Source organism: Festucalex cinctus, chromosome 1, assembly GCF_051991245.1.
Source record: "Festucalex cinctus isolate MCC-2025b chromosome 1, RoL_Fcin_1.0, whole genome shotgun sequence".
Classification (NCBI taxonomy): Eukaryota; Metazoa; Chordata; class Actinopteri; order Syngnathiformes; family Syngnathidae; genus Festucalex; species Festucalex cinctus.
This window is the reverse complement of record NC_135411.1, coordinates 63,451,267-63,471,381: the sequence shown is the minus strand read 5'-3', so window position 1 is coordinate 63,471,381 and position 20,115 is coordinate 63,451,267. Positions and strand designations below refer to the sequence as shown.

The 20,115-nt window shown below is 42.9% G+C and overlaps 1 protein-coding gene across 5 annotated transcripts in view; it reads left to right on the top strand.

The window, feature by feature from the left end:
* The first annotated feature begins 1,012 nt into the window (after window positions 1-1,012).
* The window catches only part of LOC144004148 (RNA binding protein fox-1 homolog 2-like), a 78,155-nt gene continuing 59,052 nt past the window's right edge, over window positions 1,013-20,115 (top strand). For 3 of the 5 annotated variants that reach the window (XM_077501174.1, XM_077501155.1, XM_077501138.1), the window contains exon 1: window positions 1,014-2,009. In XM_077501174.1, the coding sequence (XP_077357300.1) occupies window positions 1,776-2,009 (234 nt within the window). In that variant the 5' untranslated portion in view covers window positions 1,014-1,775. Of the gene's footprint in view, window positions 2,010-20,115 lie in introns of all 5 variants that reach the window. The other 2 variants (XM_077501146.1, XM_077501165.1) reach the window with 2 other exon arrangements.

Below are 20,115 nucleotides of genomic sequence, written 5' to 3'. Positions count from 1 at the left end.
TCATGAAGTTATCAAATTAATTCTGGACAAAATATTAACTTTTTACTGCGACTGGCTGGCAACCAGTTCAGAGTGTACCCCGCCTACTGCCCATAGCCAGCTCGCGACCCTTGTGAGGAATAAGCGGTCAAGAATAGGAATATTGGATATTAATGGATATTAACTTTTTACAGCTGAAAATGGCTGAATAAGTCAAGTATCTATTTAAAACCATTTTTGATTACCTGCATTCAATTGATGTGTGCAGTGTCCCTAAACATTTTGAAAACACACAGAAATCAATAACCGGGTTGTTCGGGGAGCATGCATACTTTGCCTTTTCCATCACATGTCCTTTGGTGCAGAGATCACATTCCATATGCTTTCATTTCGCCCACGCTCCAAAAACTGTTGCTTAAGATCCACCAGGAGGCGCACAAACATTACAAATATGCTGCTGCAGCGTGTACAGTATGACTTATTTTGCGTGCGTCTTGAAACTACGATATGAAAATGTTCTGGCTTAGTTTGCACCCAGTCAGTTAGTGGCACTGCGTACGGTTTTAACTTAATTGTCTTGTGTTTATGGACAAGAAGTGTTTTTGGTACAAATATGTGCTGCAATTATAACTTTAAAACTGCGTTAGCGTTACTGACTGTGCATTCGTGTTACATCGTCGCATGAACAGGAATGTCGTAAAACGAGGATCGTGCTGATCATTCTTCATCTTCACGTAGAAAAATTACGCCCAATAAGGTATTCTTTTTCTTTCTTTCTTTCTTTCTTTCTTTCTTTCTTTCTTTCTTTCTTTCTTTCTTTTATATAAATGATACATATGATTCCAATTTAATTCAAACGTATACTAATATCTCCTATTGTTTTCTTAGTTTTATTTATTGTCCCTATTTCACCACTCCAAATATTATTTTAATGAGGTAGAAACAACCGGTGAGGTGGGGGTGGGGATCTAATATAATCCAAATAATCAAATGACGTCTTGGCATTCAAATATAATAATGGAATAGGAGGGGGAGCTGAAAATGTTAGTGCGGAGTCCAAGGAGCTGAAGTCGAGAAGAAATACAGATCCCAGACCAGTCATCTTAACCAAACCTTGACCGATAATGGATACCAATCTGACCGTGGACCAGCCCCCTCAGTTTCCCTCCTCACTAGGAGTTTACGCCAAGTGGGATTCAGATCGGGGGAAATTGTGCTGGAGCCACATCCACACTCCACAGCAGCCTACGGCGTGAAAAGGGACGGACGGAATCAAATGAAAGCCTGGTAGGAGCGACACAAAGGTTTACTGAGAAGCCAGCATTAGGCGCGCAAACGTTAAAGACTCACCGTCCACGCATTAGCTGTGGAATATTTGCAACATTTTCTCTTCCTACTGGTAGCGAGAGTGTTCTCTCCGGGCCACGTTTATTGAGAGAGCTAGCGGAATGTATTGCTAGCGAGCTAGCTAAGGTTAGCTGGCTAATTAGCTTGTCAGACAGACAAGAGTCGGACGTGTGGTCTTCACTAAATTAGGTCACTTAATTTGGCGGCGTTTGACTTGATGGAAAAAGCCGTACACGCTGTGCTTTATCCGTTATCCTGACACGGCCATTATGTTCTGCCTTGAGTAGCCTACGCCAATAAGACAAAATAATTGCCTGAATAGATGAGTTACTAGAGTCACTTTGGTATTATTCATCCGACCCTTCGTTGAGGACAACGCCAAGAGGAGAAGGAAGGGGAAAAACAGCCCAACATTTTTTTTTCCCTGAACGAAGACTCTCTGCCGTCCAATGTTAATGTCGACCGACGTTGCATCTATAATGCTACCCGTTAGTCGGGGAATAATGGACCGAGAAAGAGACATCGATACATCAGCGGTGCCGCATACAAGCGCTGCCGGAGGTCCGGCGGCGGTCCGGGGGATGAAGCGAGGAGACCCGGAACCCGACGCTCTTGCAGCCGCTGCCATGACTGACCTGACCGGGGCGGAGTGCAAAAGACCGAGGATAGACGACATTGGACAGGTAAGCGTGCATTTGTTATCTCGAATTTCTTTTGTCGCCAGTGTCTTATTGTATCGTTCGATTTTTCCATGATTTGACATGCCCGCTTTTCTGAACCGTGCACCAATGCAAAAAATTTGAATTGCGCCTTGCTTTTCAAGTGTGGAGCAACGAGCGAGCCAGACAAAGGTAACATGATCCAGGCTCCATTTCTGTGACAGACGGCAGTGATCAGAACCATTCCCCCTGCCTGTCTTGTGGGGAGCATATTGCGAGGCACGCTTGGAATATTTGATTCACATAGGCCACAATTATAAAGGCTGTTGGCAATTTACAGTGAGTCACCACGTCAAGAACTGATGCACACTCTGCATGTGCTATTAATTGCGTCATGCCCCCACCTCTCCAGCCTCCTCCCCTTGATTGTCGCTAGGTGTTAAAAGGGAGGCAGACAGTGGATTGGGGGAGGGGTCACACTGTGAAAGACAAAGAGCAGAGCCTTTTGGTATTAGATAAAGGAGAGAGGGGTTCAGGGGGGGGGTGCTTTTTATGCTGCTCTTCTCCTGTTTTCATAACCCAACAGCTGGACCTAATCATGACCTTGTCTTAAATGAAATAAATCTGTAGTTTATGCACTGTATCTCTCACACATTCCATACGCTTTCATTTGTCTACGATCCCAACGACAGAAGCTCACATTTTGGCTGCATCTGGCATATTCGGGCAGCAAAACAGCATTAGCAGCAGCCGCAAGGTAGGTGAATGAGATTTGAGGTCATCTGCAGGTAATTGAATTGTGCAGCACTGGTAAAACACTTAAATTGAGCTCGTACAGCAGATCAATTGCAATGACGAAGAGGTCCTGCATAGTGCAGTTACTGGCCTTGCTTTACAGCAGAAGGTTACAAGCCGTCAGGAAAGATGATGTGGGAAACAAGCAGCATTGCATGGGGTGGACTTTCCCTGACCAGCACTTGTATTGATTTCCATCCACAGTGGTGGGAGGGCCATAGTCGAGGACAAAGAGAGATGATATTTCATTGGAAAAAGAAGAGCTGCAGCACAGATGCTGTCAGGACAGATTCATTGGGAAATAAAGAACTGCACAAAGAAAAGAGATCACCTCCATTATTTGTACCCACACCTGTGATCATGATGAAGAACTAAAGGGAAGTGATGGATTGCAGAGACGGTCTGATGAATTGGTATAGGCAATGGACAGCATGTCAGCTGAATTAAGAAGTACTTCCAAGAGTGTAGTTTACGATTGAAATTCTTCCAACACTCTTCAATTATCTACTATTATTTGAAATTGCAAATCTCTATATTATAAATAGTAAAGAACAATTTAAGTTTACTTCTTATATTGACAGATACAATTGGACAAGCGGCATGTAATTTCTATTGATAATGTAATATCACCTTGTCACATACAATACAGTTACTGCAATCGCTTGTTATGTAAAAATGCAATGATTAAAACAGCTGAACAGCAAATTCCAGTGTTAGGAACTGAAGCAGGGATCACCAACCTTTTTGAAGGAAAGAGCTACTTCTTGGCTACTGATTTATGTGAAGGGCTACCGGTTTGAAACACTCTTCCGAAATAACAAATTTGCTCAAATTGCCATTAATATGTTGTCGTTAATAATTAATCATGTTCATTTAAAACAAGACACAGACCATATTAATGATTTCTCACAATAATTAAGAAAGAGATAAATATCAATAGGCAACTCTCTTTACAGTATTTTGGGATGGTCGAGCAGATATCAGGTCGATATCTGTCCTTATTTCAAGGTATTGGCACTCGCAACAGGCCTCTTGTGTCCGTTTTATGTTTTAAGGAAAAGTTAGAAAATGGAAATTTAATTTTATGTATTTAAAAGAAGACTGCTATATTAGGATACACAGGCCTTTATTTAAATTTTCTGTCATTGTTTTTTGGGGGGTGTCGGGAGGGATTTTATCAAAAATACTCTTGGTATTGGTACTTGGTATTAGTGACTACTGACTAGTCAAGTTGAGTACTTGCACTGGTAATTGTCTGGAAAAAGTGGTTCAGAACATCCCTATTTTTTTTATCTATCTGTCTGTCTATCTGTCTGTCTATCTGTCTATCTATCTGTCTATCTATCTGTCTGCCAGTGTTCACATTTTCAAATAATCACTTCCACAACGTTCCTAGGAAATCACAATCACTGCTGAGCTCTTTTTAGAACAGGCCCGTGGGCTACTCGTGCGATCGCTGGGGCACCACGTTGCTGACCCCTGCTCTAAATCGAATTGGAATGGAGCCCGTCCAAATAAGCATAATTGCAAACACCTGCATTCATCCTGCTGCTTATTGTTTTTGTTTTTAAGCAAGGGTTGGTCTAAGACTTTTTGCACAAAAGTTTTTGTGTAAATGTGTAATTGACAACAGCTGTAAAGTTTCTTGTTGTTCCTTGAATCACACACGCATCTCTGACTGCCTCCCCACCAATTAATTATGCCGACTTGAGCGGCTTGAGCCCATATCCTACAGAAGGCTGAACCTTTGTGAAGCTAGCGAATGTTGAAGTCTCATCAGAGTTCGTTCAATGTCACATTTGCCAGGCGTTCACCAGCAGTTTTAATGTTTTTTTGGTTTTTTTTACCCTTGTCGCAAGGACATTTTGACCAACTTTCCTTGCGACAAGAAAAACCATGAACATTAGGCGAACGTCTGGCGAATGTTGCGACCTTGACCCAAACCTGACTAACCCTGAGGAGAAATCAACGTTGGCCCCTCAGTGGGATACCGGCTTTCCTGTGTTTGCTGCACAATAACATAGCACAATACAGATGGTGGAAAGGTCACCACTGAAGCAGAGTGTGTGCTCAGGATAAGTGGAGAGGATGCTCGTGGATGCAGCCAGTCATTACTATAGCGTTCCCACTGTGGGTGTGAGGTACAAGAAACGCTGACCTTCCTGGCTGCTCATCAACACTGTAATAATAATGAGAGTGCTGCAGGCCTCTTCTTCTACCTTTTGTTGATTTGCTATCCTCCCCCCTGACTCATATAAACGGCTCCATATAGCCCCCCTTGAATCTCCTTCTCCCCTTTAGATGTCCTCTGATAACTCCCCCCTCACTCTAGTCTCCCCCAGGCATATTTCCAGATTGCTAATTGACTCTTGGTTCACAGGCAAGCCACTACCCCTCCCCCATAAACTCCCCCACGTCCTGTTATATTTTGTGATTATCCTTCTGTTATCTGTTAGTGTGTGCGATCACTGAAACTGGAGAATCTCACTTGTCGGTTTTATTGTTATTATTTTTTGTGATTATGTTCTTCTCAGGATAGCCCTCCTCTGTGTCCTCATTTGTGGTTTGTATTGACGCCTCCCCTCAAGGCAAAGTAACAGTCCACTAGCAGTACAGTTGTAACTCTGTGTCCCGGTCTATGTTTCAGAGAGCCGATTTGTCCTATCGTTGGCAGTAAAGAGGCTTTGTGTCATACTAACAAGATCAAAGCTCATTTAGGGGAGGGCATTAAGCAGACTGATCGTTTTAACGGACGCAGCAAAGGCGAAGGCAGTGGAATGGCTGCTTGAAATGCAGGGATCTTCATATATTACCTATACAGTATGTTTATGTTACCTCCTCTAGAATAGCACACACTTGTATGTTATACACTCTGAATATCGGCCATCAAAATGTGATTTATTTATTTATTTTGTACTCATGTAGTGTACGCTCCTCGATTTGATGGTAATGCCAAACTGTTGCCTTATTAAAACCTTGCTCGGAGAATATGTTGAGGTCATTAACAGCAAGTGCAAAACGAACGCCAAATGGTGCTTCATTTATATAGTGGTTTTCCACCTTACAAGGCCCTCAAAGCGCTTTACATTTAACTACCCATTCACCTACTGATGACGCAGCAACAGGAGCAACGGGGTTCATTATCTTGCTCAAGGGTACTTTGACCGACGTGGTCACAATGGCATGGGAATGGGATCTAGCCCATAACGTCTGGGTTGGAGATGACCACTCTACCACTGAGCCACGCCGCCCCAACACTGAGCCGCAATGTTTGCCAAGGTAAACATTATCAGTAAAATGCAATTGCATGGACTTAGCCTTTGACGTGTGATGCATACTGTGGGGAACACACAGAATTAAATGAATGTTCATATTGAGATTAGGAAGACAGCTGACTACATGGCCATGCCATCTTGTCATCACTGCATTGGATGATAGCTAGTACACTGTACTCGTGTAAATGCAGAACAGACTGGTTCTTCATCTTTCATCAATCATTTTGCTGTGTGGTCACTAGTTACGGGCAATAAATCAGAATTTAATTGTCATTTTGATTTTGGGTTATCATGATAAGATCAGAATTGAAGAGCAACGATTTATGTGCTGAAAGGTTTTGTGTGTATTTGCAAGTTCCTATGTTGTGAAAGCACCTTGAATACTGCTTGTTGGTTGTGCGGCAAGTGTGTGTGTGTGTGTGTGTGTGTGCGTTATTCTGTCCTCTCTGAGCATGCTTTAAGCTGTTTATGACACCCCAGTTGAAGTTTACTGTAAAACTAAACACACAACAAAAACATTTACACATTGTATATTTAAATACAAGTCAAGACATACTTCGTTTTACAAACGTTCCATTGCCAATGCTGTAATAATAAGCTACCGGTACTTCTGTTTTCTTGGCTTTGCCAATGTCTTGAGATGTTCTGTTTGTATATTCTTTTAGGCGTTGTGTTTTTGGTTATGGGAAGCACATTGAGTGGTGTTGTGTATGAAATCGTACAAAGTTGTTTGTCTTGCCTAATGCTAGCTGTGAATGTAAAATCCCTTTGACAATAGAAAATTAGCATCAAGTTCTGGGAGTGAATCTTTGAAATAACAAATATTCGCCCTCGCTGCAGGCAAGTTAACTCAAGTCATCTTTATTACCACATACAGACAGATAATATAATAATAGTCAGATCAATATATTCTTGATAATATGTGAAAAACATGTTATATTAATAAAGCCTAATCGCCTCTTTCACCTATCACCACACTCCCCTAATAGACCGAGATGCAAACAGCAGCAATTGCTGGTATTTATTTTTTTTAATTTAATGTTCTTTCTTATTTTACTTTACTAATCTGTATTCCGGTTCTTCGAGTTTTGGTAGTTGAATGCAAAATTTTGATCGCGATGAATAATTCTTTATTAATTGTGATTTAAATAGCAATCAAAAATAATCTTGATTGGTATTTTTGTTCTAATCACCCAGCCTTAGTTGTGACTGAAGAGTACAGGCTGCTTCACACCTCAGATGATAGTCTCATGATGAAAGTGGCTTGTTAGTAGCATAACAAAGCTGGAAGGCTTAGTTTATTCTTGTTCTTGTTCTTGTTTTTGTTCTTGTTCTTCTTCTTGTTATTCTTCTTCTTCTTCTTATTCTTCTTCTTATTATTATGTTCTTAATGTCTTACATCCCAATATAATGAGAATCAAATGTTTCCCTAGCTTAATTAGTTGAAGCATGTTTCTGTATGCTGCCCGCACTGCCTTCTGGTACCTGATCTCTCCCGCTGTTTAAAGATTACTGTTAAACTTTGAGCTGTAACTCAGGCAGCGTCGCACCTGACTTTTGAACCGGCAGCGATAAACTAAAAACTGTTTGTCTGCGTCTCTGCATGCATGCTTGTTTTATTAGTAATGTCTTCTGTTGTCATGATCATGAGTAGGCAAGTCAAATTTCCTATTAAACAAACAAACAGATATGCCCCTTCCTATTTGTTTTTGTCAACACACTATTTTCACCCACTTAACATGACACTCAAATGTTAACTCTCCCTTTATGGTAAGTCCACCCCACTCATACTACCCCCCCCCCCCCCCCCCCCCACACACACACACACACACTCGTACGCCTCCTCCCCACGGCTGCCCCCAAACTGTCATATGTGATCCCATCTCCACATACACGCAGCAAAATGTCAATTCAGTATTTTCCTCACACGAGGTCATCAGTAATAGACTGCTGCAGTGTCATAAATAAGACTTGAAATCATTTTTTTTCTCATTCAATTTGCTGTTTCTTTTGGTCTATTTTTGATCAAGTGGAAGAATAACTGTAGCTCGTCTGTGGCACATTCTAGGTCAACTTTATGCGGGCTCATGCTTGGTTTATGATTGATGCATCCGTGGGGTGGTGGTGGGGAGCAACTTGAATTCACTTAATGATTTGAGATAGCAGGTTTTCGTCGCGTCACCATGCATCTAAAAATTGGCTTTTCCCGCTGCCTTACTCTCCACATACTACCTACCTGTTCTCTTACTTTGTGCCGACTGAATTTTGTTCTTTTGTAATTTTAACTAGTGTGACTAGGGCTGTCACTAACGACTTTTTTTTAAAATCGACTTATTATTTTATTTTATTTTTAGATTTGAGGCCGCAAATGTTGAACATATGTTGAATTGAGTGGACAATCTGGATATAAAACCCATTGTTCCTTATATTTCCTGGACAACAATAGTCTTCAATTTAGTGTAACTGCGGCGCGCCCGCACGCAGCCACGCACGCACATACACACAACTTCTTCATGCCCTTCCCTTTATTTCAGTGTTGTATGGTCATTAAAACACAGGCGATGGTGGTTGTTTGTTTGTTAGTTGTTTGCCGTGACCAGCAACTGATCACCGAGTGTCATTTTGTCACGCCGATGGAATTTGTTTTTTTTTAAAACGGCGAGGGGAATAAGCTCTTCTTTCGCGACCAAGATGACGTGGCTTTGCGATTCAAGCCGTGTTTGTGAGGGGGGTTATTCTGTCACGGTGAGTGGAAAAATGGAAAAACTTTGCCTCCGTTGCCGTGAAACGCTAAGCTAACTCCCAGTGAAATGTGTTTGACTCGACAAAACGGCCACCACGACGCCGCAGCGAACTGGTCGTGCACATTTGTGTTATTCATATACGCTTGTGAATGTCTATAAGCAATCGTGCTATTCACGGCAGGCCAAGAATTTTCGTTCCAAGTGTTCACGGCAAAATAAAGCTCGCAAGAGATTTGCCGGTCGCAGCAAAATAAATAACTGCTGACTAATACAAAGTGACAGTCACACAATTAAGCAGCTGCCAAGCGCTACGAGAGGGAGCGAACTAAATGCCAATATTCCAAGTATTTCTGTAACATTATTGTCGTGTTTACCTTTGTCTATACGTGACGCGCTGAATCTATGTTATTGCTCCGGTATCCATGAACCGTGGCGTTGATTTGGTCGTCCCATTCACTCGGCAGTCATGCCGCTGTACTGATCCATGAGCGTTTAAACGTCCTGGTGTATGTTTGCAGCTTGTACAGACTTTTTGAGGGTCGTTGTTCACCTCACCAACCAAGCTTGGCAGTAATAACGTGCATGGTGGCTTGGTGACTCCGATTCAAAGTCGTGCTCTCTTCCTCTCCTAAATGAGCCTGTACCTCTGTCCTCTTATCCATTCGCTTTTCCTCCATTTTAAAATAGTGCAACCAATGAGGACATAATCTTAACTAATAAATATTGTAAATACTGTACGAGTGTACATGTACGCTTGCAGTAAAAGAACTGTATGCGCAGTTAGGCTAATGGCGGCTGTGCAACACACCTCCAAATTCAAACAGCCAATCAGACCAACCAAAATAGGAGTCATTTAAAAAATAAATAAATAAATATTTCTCTGTCCACCTTCCTCTCACTGAAGTTTGCAACACACTCTGCGCGGCGGCATAAAAGGTCCGTATGAAACATGGACAGCGACGGCGCAAACATGGTTCCGGGCGGAGCGTCGACTTAAATTTTTCCAGTCGACCTATTGTTAAAGTCGACCTTTTTTTTTCTAGGGGTGTGCCAAAAAATCGATTCATAAAAGAATCGAGATTCTCATTTATTAATCGAATCGAATCGATATTAATATCCAAAAATCGATTTTATTTAAATTAGAAATGAAGAAGTGAGTTGTAGCCCACATGCTGTTTTTGTGGAAAAAGGCACTTAGACTACAAAATTAATAAATGTTTAAACAAAAAAAGACACTTTAATGTCTCAATTTGTCATTTTGTCTTGCAAAGCAGACTGAAGTAGATCATGACAATGTTGTGCATATCTGTAAATTGAAGCAGAAATCATTTGTCAATCAAATAATTTTGAATCGAAAATCGTTTGAATCGAGAATCGAAAATCGATTCTGAATCGAATCGTAGACCCAAAAATCGCAATCGAATCGAATCGTGAGACAGTCAAAGATTCCCAGCCCTATTTTTTTCCCAGCCCTAAGTGTGACATTTGTTCTTTTTTCAGTGGATTTTGTAAAGTAGCTTCATATGATTCCTGAAGCTACCCCCTGTAATTTACCCCTCACCCCCTCCTTTGTCGGTCCCCACTACCCACCACCCCTTCACCATCTGTTGACATCAAGTCATTTTGCCTTCCGCCACCACTGCTGCACTTTTTTTTTCTTTCCTTCCACACATTTGCTCCAGTAACTTCTTTCTTTCTCCTAAATAGCGTGTTGGCGAGGGAGAAAATAAACAAGAGCAACAAGAGCGAGAGCCCTTTAGTTTTGCCTCCAGAGTGTGTGTTGTTGATCCGTGTAAGCACAGTTTGAAGCTCTGAATGTCAGTCTTCCAAAGCCCCACCTCCTGCACAAACTGCATTTTGAAACTGACTGAGTGGAAACTGTTTTAGTTTCTGTCCATCCATTTTCATGGAAAATTCACAAGTTGGTTAGATGAGAGCCATAGTGTTGTTAAGCAGGACCATATGGCAAAAAGCATGCATGTACTGCGTATGTTTGAGAAGCAGGTATCAAAATTCAGTCACCACCACCCCACAAACCCTCCCCCAACCCCTTAAGAAAATATAAATCACACCGCATTCTTCTCCCATGACTCATTGTCTCCATTTTGCCAGTCTTATTACTTTATGGAGGTTCTGCCTTCTTTTTCTTGACTTTGTCCTTGCATTCCTCCTCCTCCTTCTCTGTTTCACTCTCCTTATTTTCATCCCCTTATTCGTTTTTCATACGTTCACTCAATCCACCCCATCCCTCCCTCCTTTCTCAACAGATTGATTCCAGATGTTGCTCTAAGTCTAAACCCCCTCCCACCCTTCTGTATTCCCTCCCTTTTCTTCTTTCCACTCTGCTCTGTCCACTGCAGAGCCAACACTCTGTAATTTGATGGTCGGGTATAATTTAGGTTCAGATTTAATTGGTATTGCGGTTTTTCTCCAGGTTTTGTTGGTAGTGCAACACATACAGCCTGAGCAGCAGCATGGGAGCATTTCGGCTACCCAATTGAGGAAAGAGATATATTTTGCATCATCTACAACAGTGGTTCTCAACCGCGGTCCTCGAGTACCCCTATCCAGCCTATTTTTCATGTCTCTGTCAGCCAACACGGGTGTTTCAAATGATCAACTAATCCGCAAGCTCTGCATGAAGCCTGATAATGATCCTCAACTGTGCTGGCTGAAGGAGACATGAGAACAGGCTGGATAGGGGTACTCGAGGACCCGGGTTGAGAAACACTGGTCTACAAGACCCAGACTATTTGCTGAAACTGCTTCAAAAAACTTCCCAAATGAAGGGCAACAGTAACAATTCATTCCACTTTGAAAGACATCCCGAAATTATTTCATGTGGGAAAACAGTCAAGACTGAAATATGTACTCATTGTATTAGTAAATTATTTATAATTATATATAATATATCCAATTAAAAATTTAATTGAGATATGAATCCTATTTTCGGCATATCATTTACGGTCAGCTCGTTTTTGTTTTTTTGTTTTTTTTTAAAGTCCACTTGCACTCGACCCAGTAATGTTAGCACACAAAATGCCTGTCTTTAACCACCAGCTGTTTTTACAAAGTCACCGTGTTGTCCAATATGAGCTGGCTCATTCCCCTCTAAATGTGACGCACCAAGGAGAGTGTTCCCCCTGGGGACAAGGCATGAGGGGGGTGGAATTGGTTCCAGATGAAACAGGAAGTAGAGAGTGAGAGAGAGAGAAACAAAGAAAAGGCTGTTTCATATGAGCGGGAGAGGACAGGTCTAAAATCCATAATGTTTTTGCAACTCTTTTGCCAAACTTCACTTAGTGAACCAACAATTGTGGGATACAGATAAGGCAGTTGGTTGGCATCACGGTTATTATAGTTTTGGAATTTTTCATTTTAGTTGGTTTTTATTTCGTTTCGCTTTTTTTTTTTTTTTTTTTTTAATTTAGTTAGTTTTAAGGGTGGTTCTGTTAGTTTTTTAATTTTTATTTTAGTTATTTAATAAATGCTTAGTTTTAGTTTAGTTTTAGTTAGTTTCAGTATTAGTTTTAGTTTAAAAAATGTGTATTACTTGTGCGAAATATTAAAAAAAAAACATGGGCGTGACGTCATCCGAAGATGCTTTTCTATTGGCTGCTGCTAGATGACGTCTTCTTCTTCTGTGTGACATACTTTGAAACGTCCTTATTACGGTTAATATCAAAATAAACTACTTAAAATCACATTTAAAATCATCCCCAAAGGCTCATGCATTCATTTAATTACCAAAGACTAAAATGAATGACATTTTTGCTATAATTATAGTTTTAGTTAGTTTTGTAAACATAAAATGTAGTTTTCAGTTAGTTTTAGTTTAAAAAAAAAAAAAAAATCTTTTTCGTTTTTACTTTATTTCGTTAACGAAATTGTCTAATGAATTTTAATTGTAGTTTTTTTGTTAGTTTGAGTTAACTAAAACAACCTTGGTTGGCATGAACCCCTTACTTCAACTGAATCAGAATTCTTCTTCTTACCAAGACATTTTGAGCAATCCAGTTCCAACTTTATGGGAACAGTTTTGGGAACGCCCTCCTTTTCTGTTTCTGTATTTCTGTATCCCGGTCAACAAACGTGAAAAAAACAGGCGTCCCGACTCCCAATTGTCTTTCTTTGTTCCTCTGTGCTTTCTGTTTATAAGAATAAACAGTATTGGCGAAAAGCGTATGTTCTTCCTATAAAGTAAACGTGGTGGCTAATGCAATGCTTGAAATTTTTGGATCGTCGTTTGCGAGTCAAAATGTATATCGTCATCTTCCTAATATAATTGCCCAAGTCTTTTTTTTTTTTTTTTTTTTTTTTTTTTTTTGCAAAATAATATTTGTTTTTGCCTAAAGTCATATCCTCATGATACAAATGGTTGAATTTTTTTGTTTCCTAAAAACGGAAAAAATGACTGGGGCGATTATTTTAAGAAGGCGTATATGGAAAAAGTTTTGACTTGATTTATCTTTGATTTATCTCTTTTTTTTTTTCTTTTTTTTTAATACAGTACATCACAAACATTGGGCATTTGAACGCAGGTATGCACACCTTTTGCATCTATTCTGTATGTGTGAGGCTGAGCTAATGTCTTACCTCAATGTAGGTTCTGCAAGTAACTTGACGAGCCCCTGGCTCAGTCTGCGACTCATCTGTATCTCATCACATATGTTTTTGGTCTTAGCGTGCATACTTTGAAGCCACTGTTGCACTGCAGTAACTTTCCTGCCTCGATCAGCATTCGAGCCGTTATTCTTTCTGGTCAAATGTGCTGTCACCTTCTCAAGTTTTCAGACACTTGCACTTGATGGTGTGAGTGAATGTCAGCACCCAGTAAATGATTCCTTCAGCAGGTAGCAGGAGGTTAAGAGCTGAAGTATTTTGTCTTTCATCATGAGTCCCATCTGCCCTTGTCAGTCCTGTGAAATTACTCTTTTTTTTTTTTTTTTTTTTTTTCCAACCCATGCTCAAACATTTTGTCTGACCCTTACTGCTATAGAGAACCTCACATATTTGCCTTCCTAAAGACTAGAGATAGACCGATAATCGGCCGGGCCGATAATCGGGGCCGATATTTGACATATTGGTACATATCGGTATCGGCCTGTTTTATTAATCTGACGGCCTGTCACGCCGCCACCAGAGTGGCGGTTCATGCTTTTGTTTTACAGTCATGTTCCTGTTTTATTTTGATAGTCCTGACTCTACTCTCACCCCAGGTCACTTACCCTTCCTGCAGCTCAATGATTACCGGTCCACGCCCATGATCAGCACCACCTGTTTCCAATCAACCCGGACAATAAAAGCCACCTTCATTCGCCAGTTGGTTGCCGAAGTGTCACAAATCTCAGTGCATGGAAGTGTCCTCCCAGTCCTCGTACCACAGTCCTTGTTTGATGTCTAGCCTTGCCTTGTCTTGCGCTTTTAGTTTGCCCTGGTTTTCCTCCCTTGTGGAGCACCTTCTGTTGTCCCTGTTTTTGAGTGCCCTTTTTTGTATCTCCAGTTTGGAGCTCTTTTTGTTCAGCCTTTTTTCCCTCCTTGAGAGGCGATTTGAGTTTCGTGCGATTAAAGCTGCAGCCTTGTTGGCCAACTTACACTCTGCGTCTGAGTCCTACCTCCTCTCGTCGTGTCAGTACACTTCGGCCAGCATGGACCCAGCAGAAAAGTTGGAGGCTGCACTACGTAGACAGGCCGCCCACCTGTCGCACCTGGAGGAGGTCCAGCAAGCCATGGCCACCCGTATAGGTGAACTTGCTGGACAGGTGCAGGAGCTGGTGAACCACCTGCAACACTCCACGCCAACCGTCACGAAACCGGAAGCAGCTGAATCCCCGATCCCGACTCCAGCCTTGGCCGGGGCTGGAATGAGACTGGCCTCCCCGGAGCGATACTCGGGAGAACCAGGACATTGTCAGGCATTCCTGACCGAATGTGACATTCACTTCGAACTCTCACCACAGGCATTTCCCACAGACCGTTCCCGCGTGGCCTTCATGATTTCCCACCTGACGGGACGAGCCAGAGACTGGGCCACCGCGGAATGGGCACGGCGCTCCCCGACTTGCTCAACCGCAGCCGGGTTTAGCAGGGCTCTCCGCCTCGTTTTTGATCCAACCAACCTGGATCGAGAGAAGACGCGAGAACTCAGCCATCTCAGACAAGGCAGAGAATCGGTTAATGATTACGCCATCCGATTCCGAACTCTAGCAGCCAAGAGTGGCTGGAACGACACCGCTCTCTTTGACCACTTTTTGAAGGGGCTCACAACCTCCATGCAGGAACTCTTGCTTCCAAATGACTTACCCGGCGACCTGGACTCATTGATTTCGCTTGCCATCCGCACTGATCATCGGAGGCGGGAGCTCAAGCAGAGCAGCGGACTCCAAAGGATACCTGATTCGGGACCCCTCCAGCATCCACTGGCAAGTGAGTCTCCACGATATGCGTTTCCCCAGTCAGCTACCGCGAGGGAGGTCAGTGGAAATGACGAGGAACCCATGCAGCTTGGTCGGACCCAGCTAACCATCGAGGAGCGACAGCGTCGCCGCCAAGAAGGCCGTTGCTACTATTGTGGTGAACTTGGTCATCTGGTGGGATCTTGCACCGTGAAGAGAGGTCCACCGGTGAGTTTCCCGTCACCCCGTCCTGCTAAGACTCAAAGAATCACACAAGTCAGGATAAGTCACCATGCTCGGACCATAGACCTGCCAGCCCTCATCGACTCCGGATCCGACGAGAGCCTCATGGACTGGGGCCTCGTGAAACAGCTACGGGCCACCATCGAACCCCTTCCCCTAACCGTTCAGGCCAGAGCGCTTAATGGCAAGGAACTCTTTTGCATCATCCATATCACAGAGCCTCTCGAGGTCCATATTGGGCAGCACCAAGAATTCATTCGTTTCCATGTTTTTCGATCCCCGTCACACACATTGGTATTGGGACATCCCTGGTTGCGGTTGCACAACCCCCGCATCGACTGGCGATCCGGGAACGTACTGGAATGGGGAAAAGACTGTTTGGATCACGTCTTGGACCAATCAGCTACCAGTGCATCCTCAGCCGCAGTCAACCAGATGACTTTTGAACCTCTCGTCACCGAGCCTCGCCAGGCACCGCCTCAAGCCCCCGAGCCTCGCCGGGCGCAGCTCCAGGACCCTGAGCCACGCCAAGTTTCTGCATCATGTCACGTCAAGTCTCTGCATCAAGTCACGCCAAGTCTCTGCATCACGCCGCCAAAGCCGTCCTCGCCAAAGCCGTCCTCGCCAAAGCCGTCCTCGCCAAAGCCGTCCTCGCCAAAGCCGTCCTCGCCAAAGCCGTCCTCGCCAAAGCCGTCCTCGCCAAAGCCGTCCTCGCCAAGGCCGTCCACGGCAAGGCCGTCCACGCCAAGGCCGTCCTCGCCAAGCCTGCCACGCCTCGCCAAGTCTGCCAAGCCTGCCACGCCAAGTCTGCCACGCCTGCCAAGCCTGCCACGCCTCGCCAAGTCTGCCAAGCCTGCCACGGCAAGTCTGCCACGTCTGCCAAGCCAGCCACGCCTCGTCAAGTCTGCCAAGTCTGCCACGCCAAGTCTGCCACGCCTCGCCAAGTCTGCCAAGTCTGCCAGGTCTACCAAGTCAAAACTATCCACGGGATTCCCTTGGTACCTTCAGAACCTGATCCTGCGCTAAGAAAAGTTCTTCTGAACGGTCCCGACGGGACTCCCGTCTGGCGTCATAGACGCCCTCCTGGCCTGCCTTTTTGTCTGGGACGGATGGGTGGGTCGTGTTCCCACCTCCGTGCCCCCTTCCGCCCGCCCTTGTTTTTGGACTCTGTGTTGAAGGGCCGTCGAGAGCCGGCCATTGAGGGGGGGGTACTGTCACGCCGCCACCAGAGTGGCGGTTCATGCTTTTGTTTTACAGTCATGTTCCTGTTTTATTTTGATAGTCCTGACTCTACTCTCACCCCAGGTCACTTACCCTTCCTGCAGCTCAATGATTACCGGTCCACGCCCATGATCAGCACCACCTGTTTCCAATCAACCCGGACAATAAAAGCCACCTTCATTCGCCAGTTGGTTGCCGAAGTGTCACAAATCTCAGTGCATGGAAGCGTCCTCCAAGTCCTCGTACCACAGTCCTTGTACCACAGTCCTTGTTTGATGTCTAGCCTTGCCTTGTCTTGCGCCTTTAGTTTGCCCTGGTTTTCCTCCCTTGTGGAGCGCCTTCTTTTGTCCCTGTTTTTGAGTGCCCTTTTTTGTATCTCCAGTTTGGAGCTCTTTTTGTTCAGCCTTTTTTCCCTCCTTGAGAGGCGATTTGAGTTTTGTGCGATTAAAGCTGCAGCCTTGTTGGCCAACTTACACTGCGTCTGAGTCCTACATCCTCTCGTCGTGTCAACGGCCGATATAAGCGATCCATTTAAAACTCCGTATTTTTGCTTCGAATGCAGCCCAGAGCGTCTCTGTCTGTTATGGAGTCCAACTCCAGCAACGTAACGCCCATAGCAGCATTTGATTGGTTAGCCGTGCAAGAGCCAGAACCAATCAGTAGTGTATGCCATGTATCACAGTAGCCGGTCACACACGCACCCACGGACACAACGCGAGACACATGCTTCAAAGGTAAGTTAAAAGAGAAGAGACTCCGCCGAACTTTTCACCATGATAAGCTAAAAACATTGAATTATGTTGTGTATTAAATGCACGATATGAATGGAGCTGCATTGCCTTGCATTGAATTTCCGCTAGCTAACAGTGGTGTGTTCAGCTTAGCATGTAGGCTAACACCCAGTAGCTAATTCGCTACTTGAACTACTCGGGGAGGGAATCACACACATTTTCACTTAATTAAGTAAACAATGTTTGTAAGAAAGGTTCCAAATATGAACAGTTGTCATTATTATATTGTCTAGTTCCATGTTAAGAGTAGAGTAACGTCATTATATTTACCTCTCGTGACGCACACATTGCATTCTGGGTCACGTCCACTACTTGTTGCATAGGGGTTATTATGCAGTTAGATGCCACAGTGACACTAAATAGCGTTTAGTTACTTTATATTGTGTTTATTTGTCGCACTGGTTTGCCATTGTGTGCCTTAAGCTTCGACGTCGATTTGATTGACAGCTCGTTGTGCTCGTTAAAGTCCGCTCCGTAACAAATTAAGTGTCTCAAACACCGTTTAACTACACGAACGTGTTCTCTTCCGTATGTTAGGCATTAGTAGAGAAGTGCACTAAAGTATAGTGTGCTTATTTGCATCATACTTTGAATAATGAGCTCATGTTTGGTGTGTTGTATAACTTTCTCGTGTGTTAATAACTATTCATGTGTACAGCTAAGATAGTGCTTAATGTGAATTAGCAATGTTGCAGCCCAGTTATTATTTAGACAAGTAAATCTGTGCCATTAAGTGATACAGTACAGTATAGTAGTGAGAGAATAGTGTTCCCATACACACACGTGTCTGTAAGTGTAAAACACATTAAACTGCAGAAACTGGCAGCGGTCCACCGCAACAATGTCTGTTTAACCAAGTTATTCTTACTATTATTATAACCAAGTTATTTTACTCGACCTTTTTCTGCGTTGATTGGGGCATCCTAAGTGGCAGTAAACTACATGATGAAGTGTGTTGTATCCTGAAGCTGTCTTTTGACAGTTCTCTTGTAGAGAGGAGTAGCATGATATTGCTGTTCTCGATTTAAGATCCTAAGCTTATCAATACTGTCTATATGGTAACAATAACAATAATCATAATAAGGTCTACAAGAACTGTATGGTGTTCAGGGATGAATAGTTGTTCTCATGGAATTTTTTTTTTTTTTTTTTGCTGTAGTAATAAGTCATGCCACAGCTGATGCACATTTTGAATGACAGGGTTCCTCCTATTTCTTCAAAATATATAAAATGTAACATTTATATAATAAAACTACAAGTATCCCAAATGCTATAAAAGGTAATGTCACGTTGGCCCCCACATTTAACTCCCCCCGCCACCAACGTCTTATTGCAGATGGAAGGATGTAAAATGAAAAGTGCAGTGTGAGAATCCATTGTAAAGAAGGGTTAGGGTTTGCATTATTCAAAAATTTGGTGCCAACATTTTAACTTTTACTGCAAATGAATATCGGCTTCAAATATCGGTTATCTGCCTCCTTGACTACCGATAATCGGTATCGGCCCTGAAAAAAGCATATCGGTCTATTTCTACTAAAGACCACCAACTGCACCATCCTCCATTCATAAAGCCATATAAGTACATGCATCTTTTTCGCCAGCTCCTCAGTGACCCTCTCGTGCTTTTCCTCTTCGTCCTCCTCATCTCCTGTAGGAGAGTTGTGCCATGAGTCTCAGTAGGAGGTCATGTTTTCTCTGCAAGGCATGCCAGCAGGCAGTACCGCGCTCGTGTCTTCTGCCTGTCTGCTGTCAAAATATCAGCATTTGGTTAACTTTCACCCATTGTTCCAGTCCCGTTCGAATGCCCCCCTCTTTTGTTCCCCTTTGCCTCCTCCTCACGTCGCTCTGCAGCAAACAATAGTTTCTCTAACTAGGACAAAAATAACACCAGGATAATAGTCGGTGAGAAAAGACGGGACAAGGGACAAGAATAATCTAATTAAAATTAATTACTGAACAAAAAACCTCAGCAATGGTTTCTGGGGCAGGATCATCTGACAGTGTGAGAGGAGTTAGGTGCTGCTCTGTTTTGAGAGTAGCCTAGTGCTTCATTAGTTGAGGGATGTAAGATGTTTGTAAACTGCGCTCATCATTTGAAGTATACAGGCTGTTAACACTGTTCCTACCATTTGACCATGTGCATTTTTTTTTTTTTAAATTAGGGCTGCACGATATTGGAAAAATATGCAATATAGTTGTTGAATATTGCGATATTATTGTGATATTTAACATGTACGTATAGAAATAACATTTTTATTGTCTAATGAAAGAATAATATTGTTTTCATGTGACAAAATAAGCAAGCTCTTTGTACGGTTTTCTTAGTTAACCCTTTGATGAACAACATGGGTCAAAAGTGACCCGACCAAGTTGTGCATTAGAAGGGGTGTGAATATGTTGTGCATCAAAGGGTTAATTCATTGTAATTCCCCTCGCTAATGTTCAACTATTGGATGGTGACTGATGCCTATTTAAGTTTGCGTCTGACTGGTCAAATTCAGACAAAAGCACAATATGAAACTTATTTCATGTCTTTGCAATATGCATATTGCATGAGCCCATATCGCAATATTGTTTATATATATATATATATATATATATATGTATGTATGTATTAGGGGTGTGAATTGCCTAGTACCTGACGATTCGATTCGTATCACGATTCA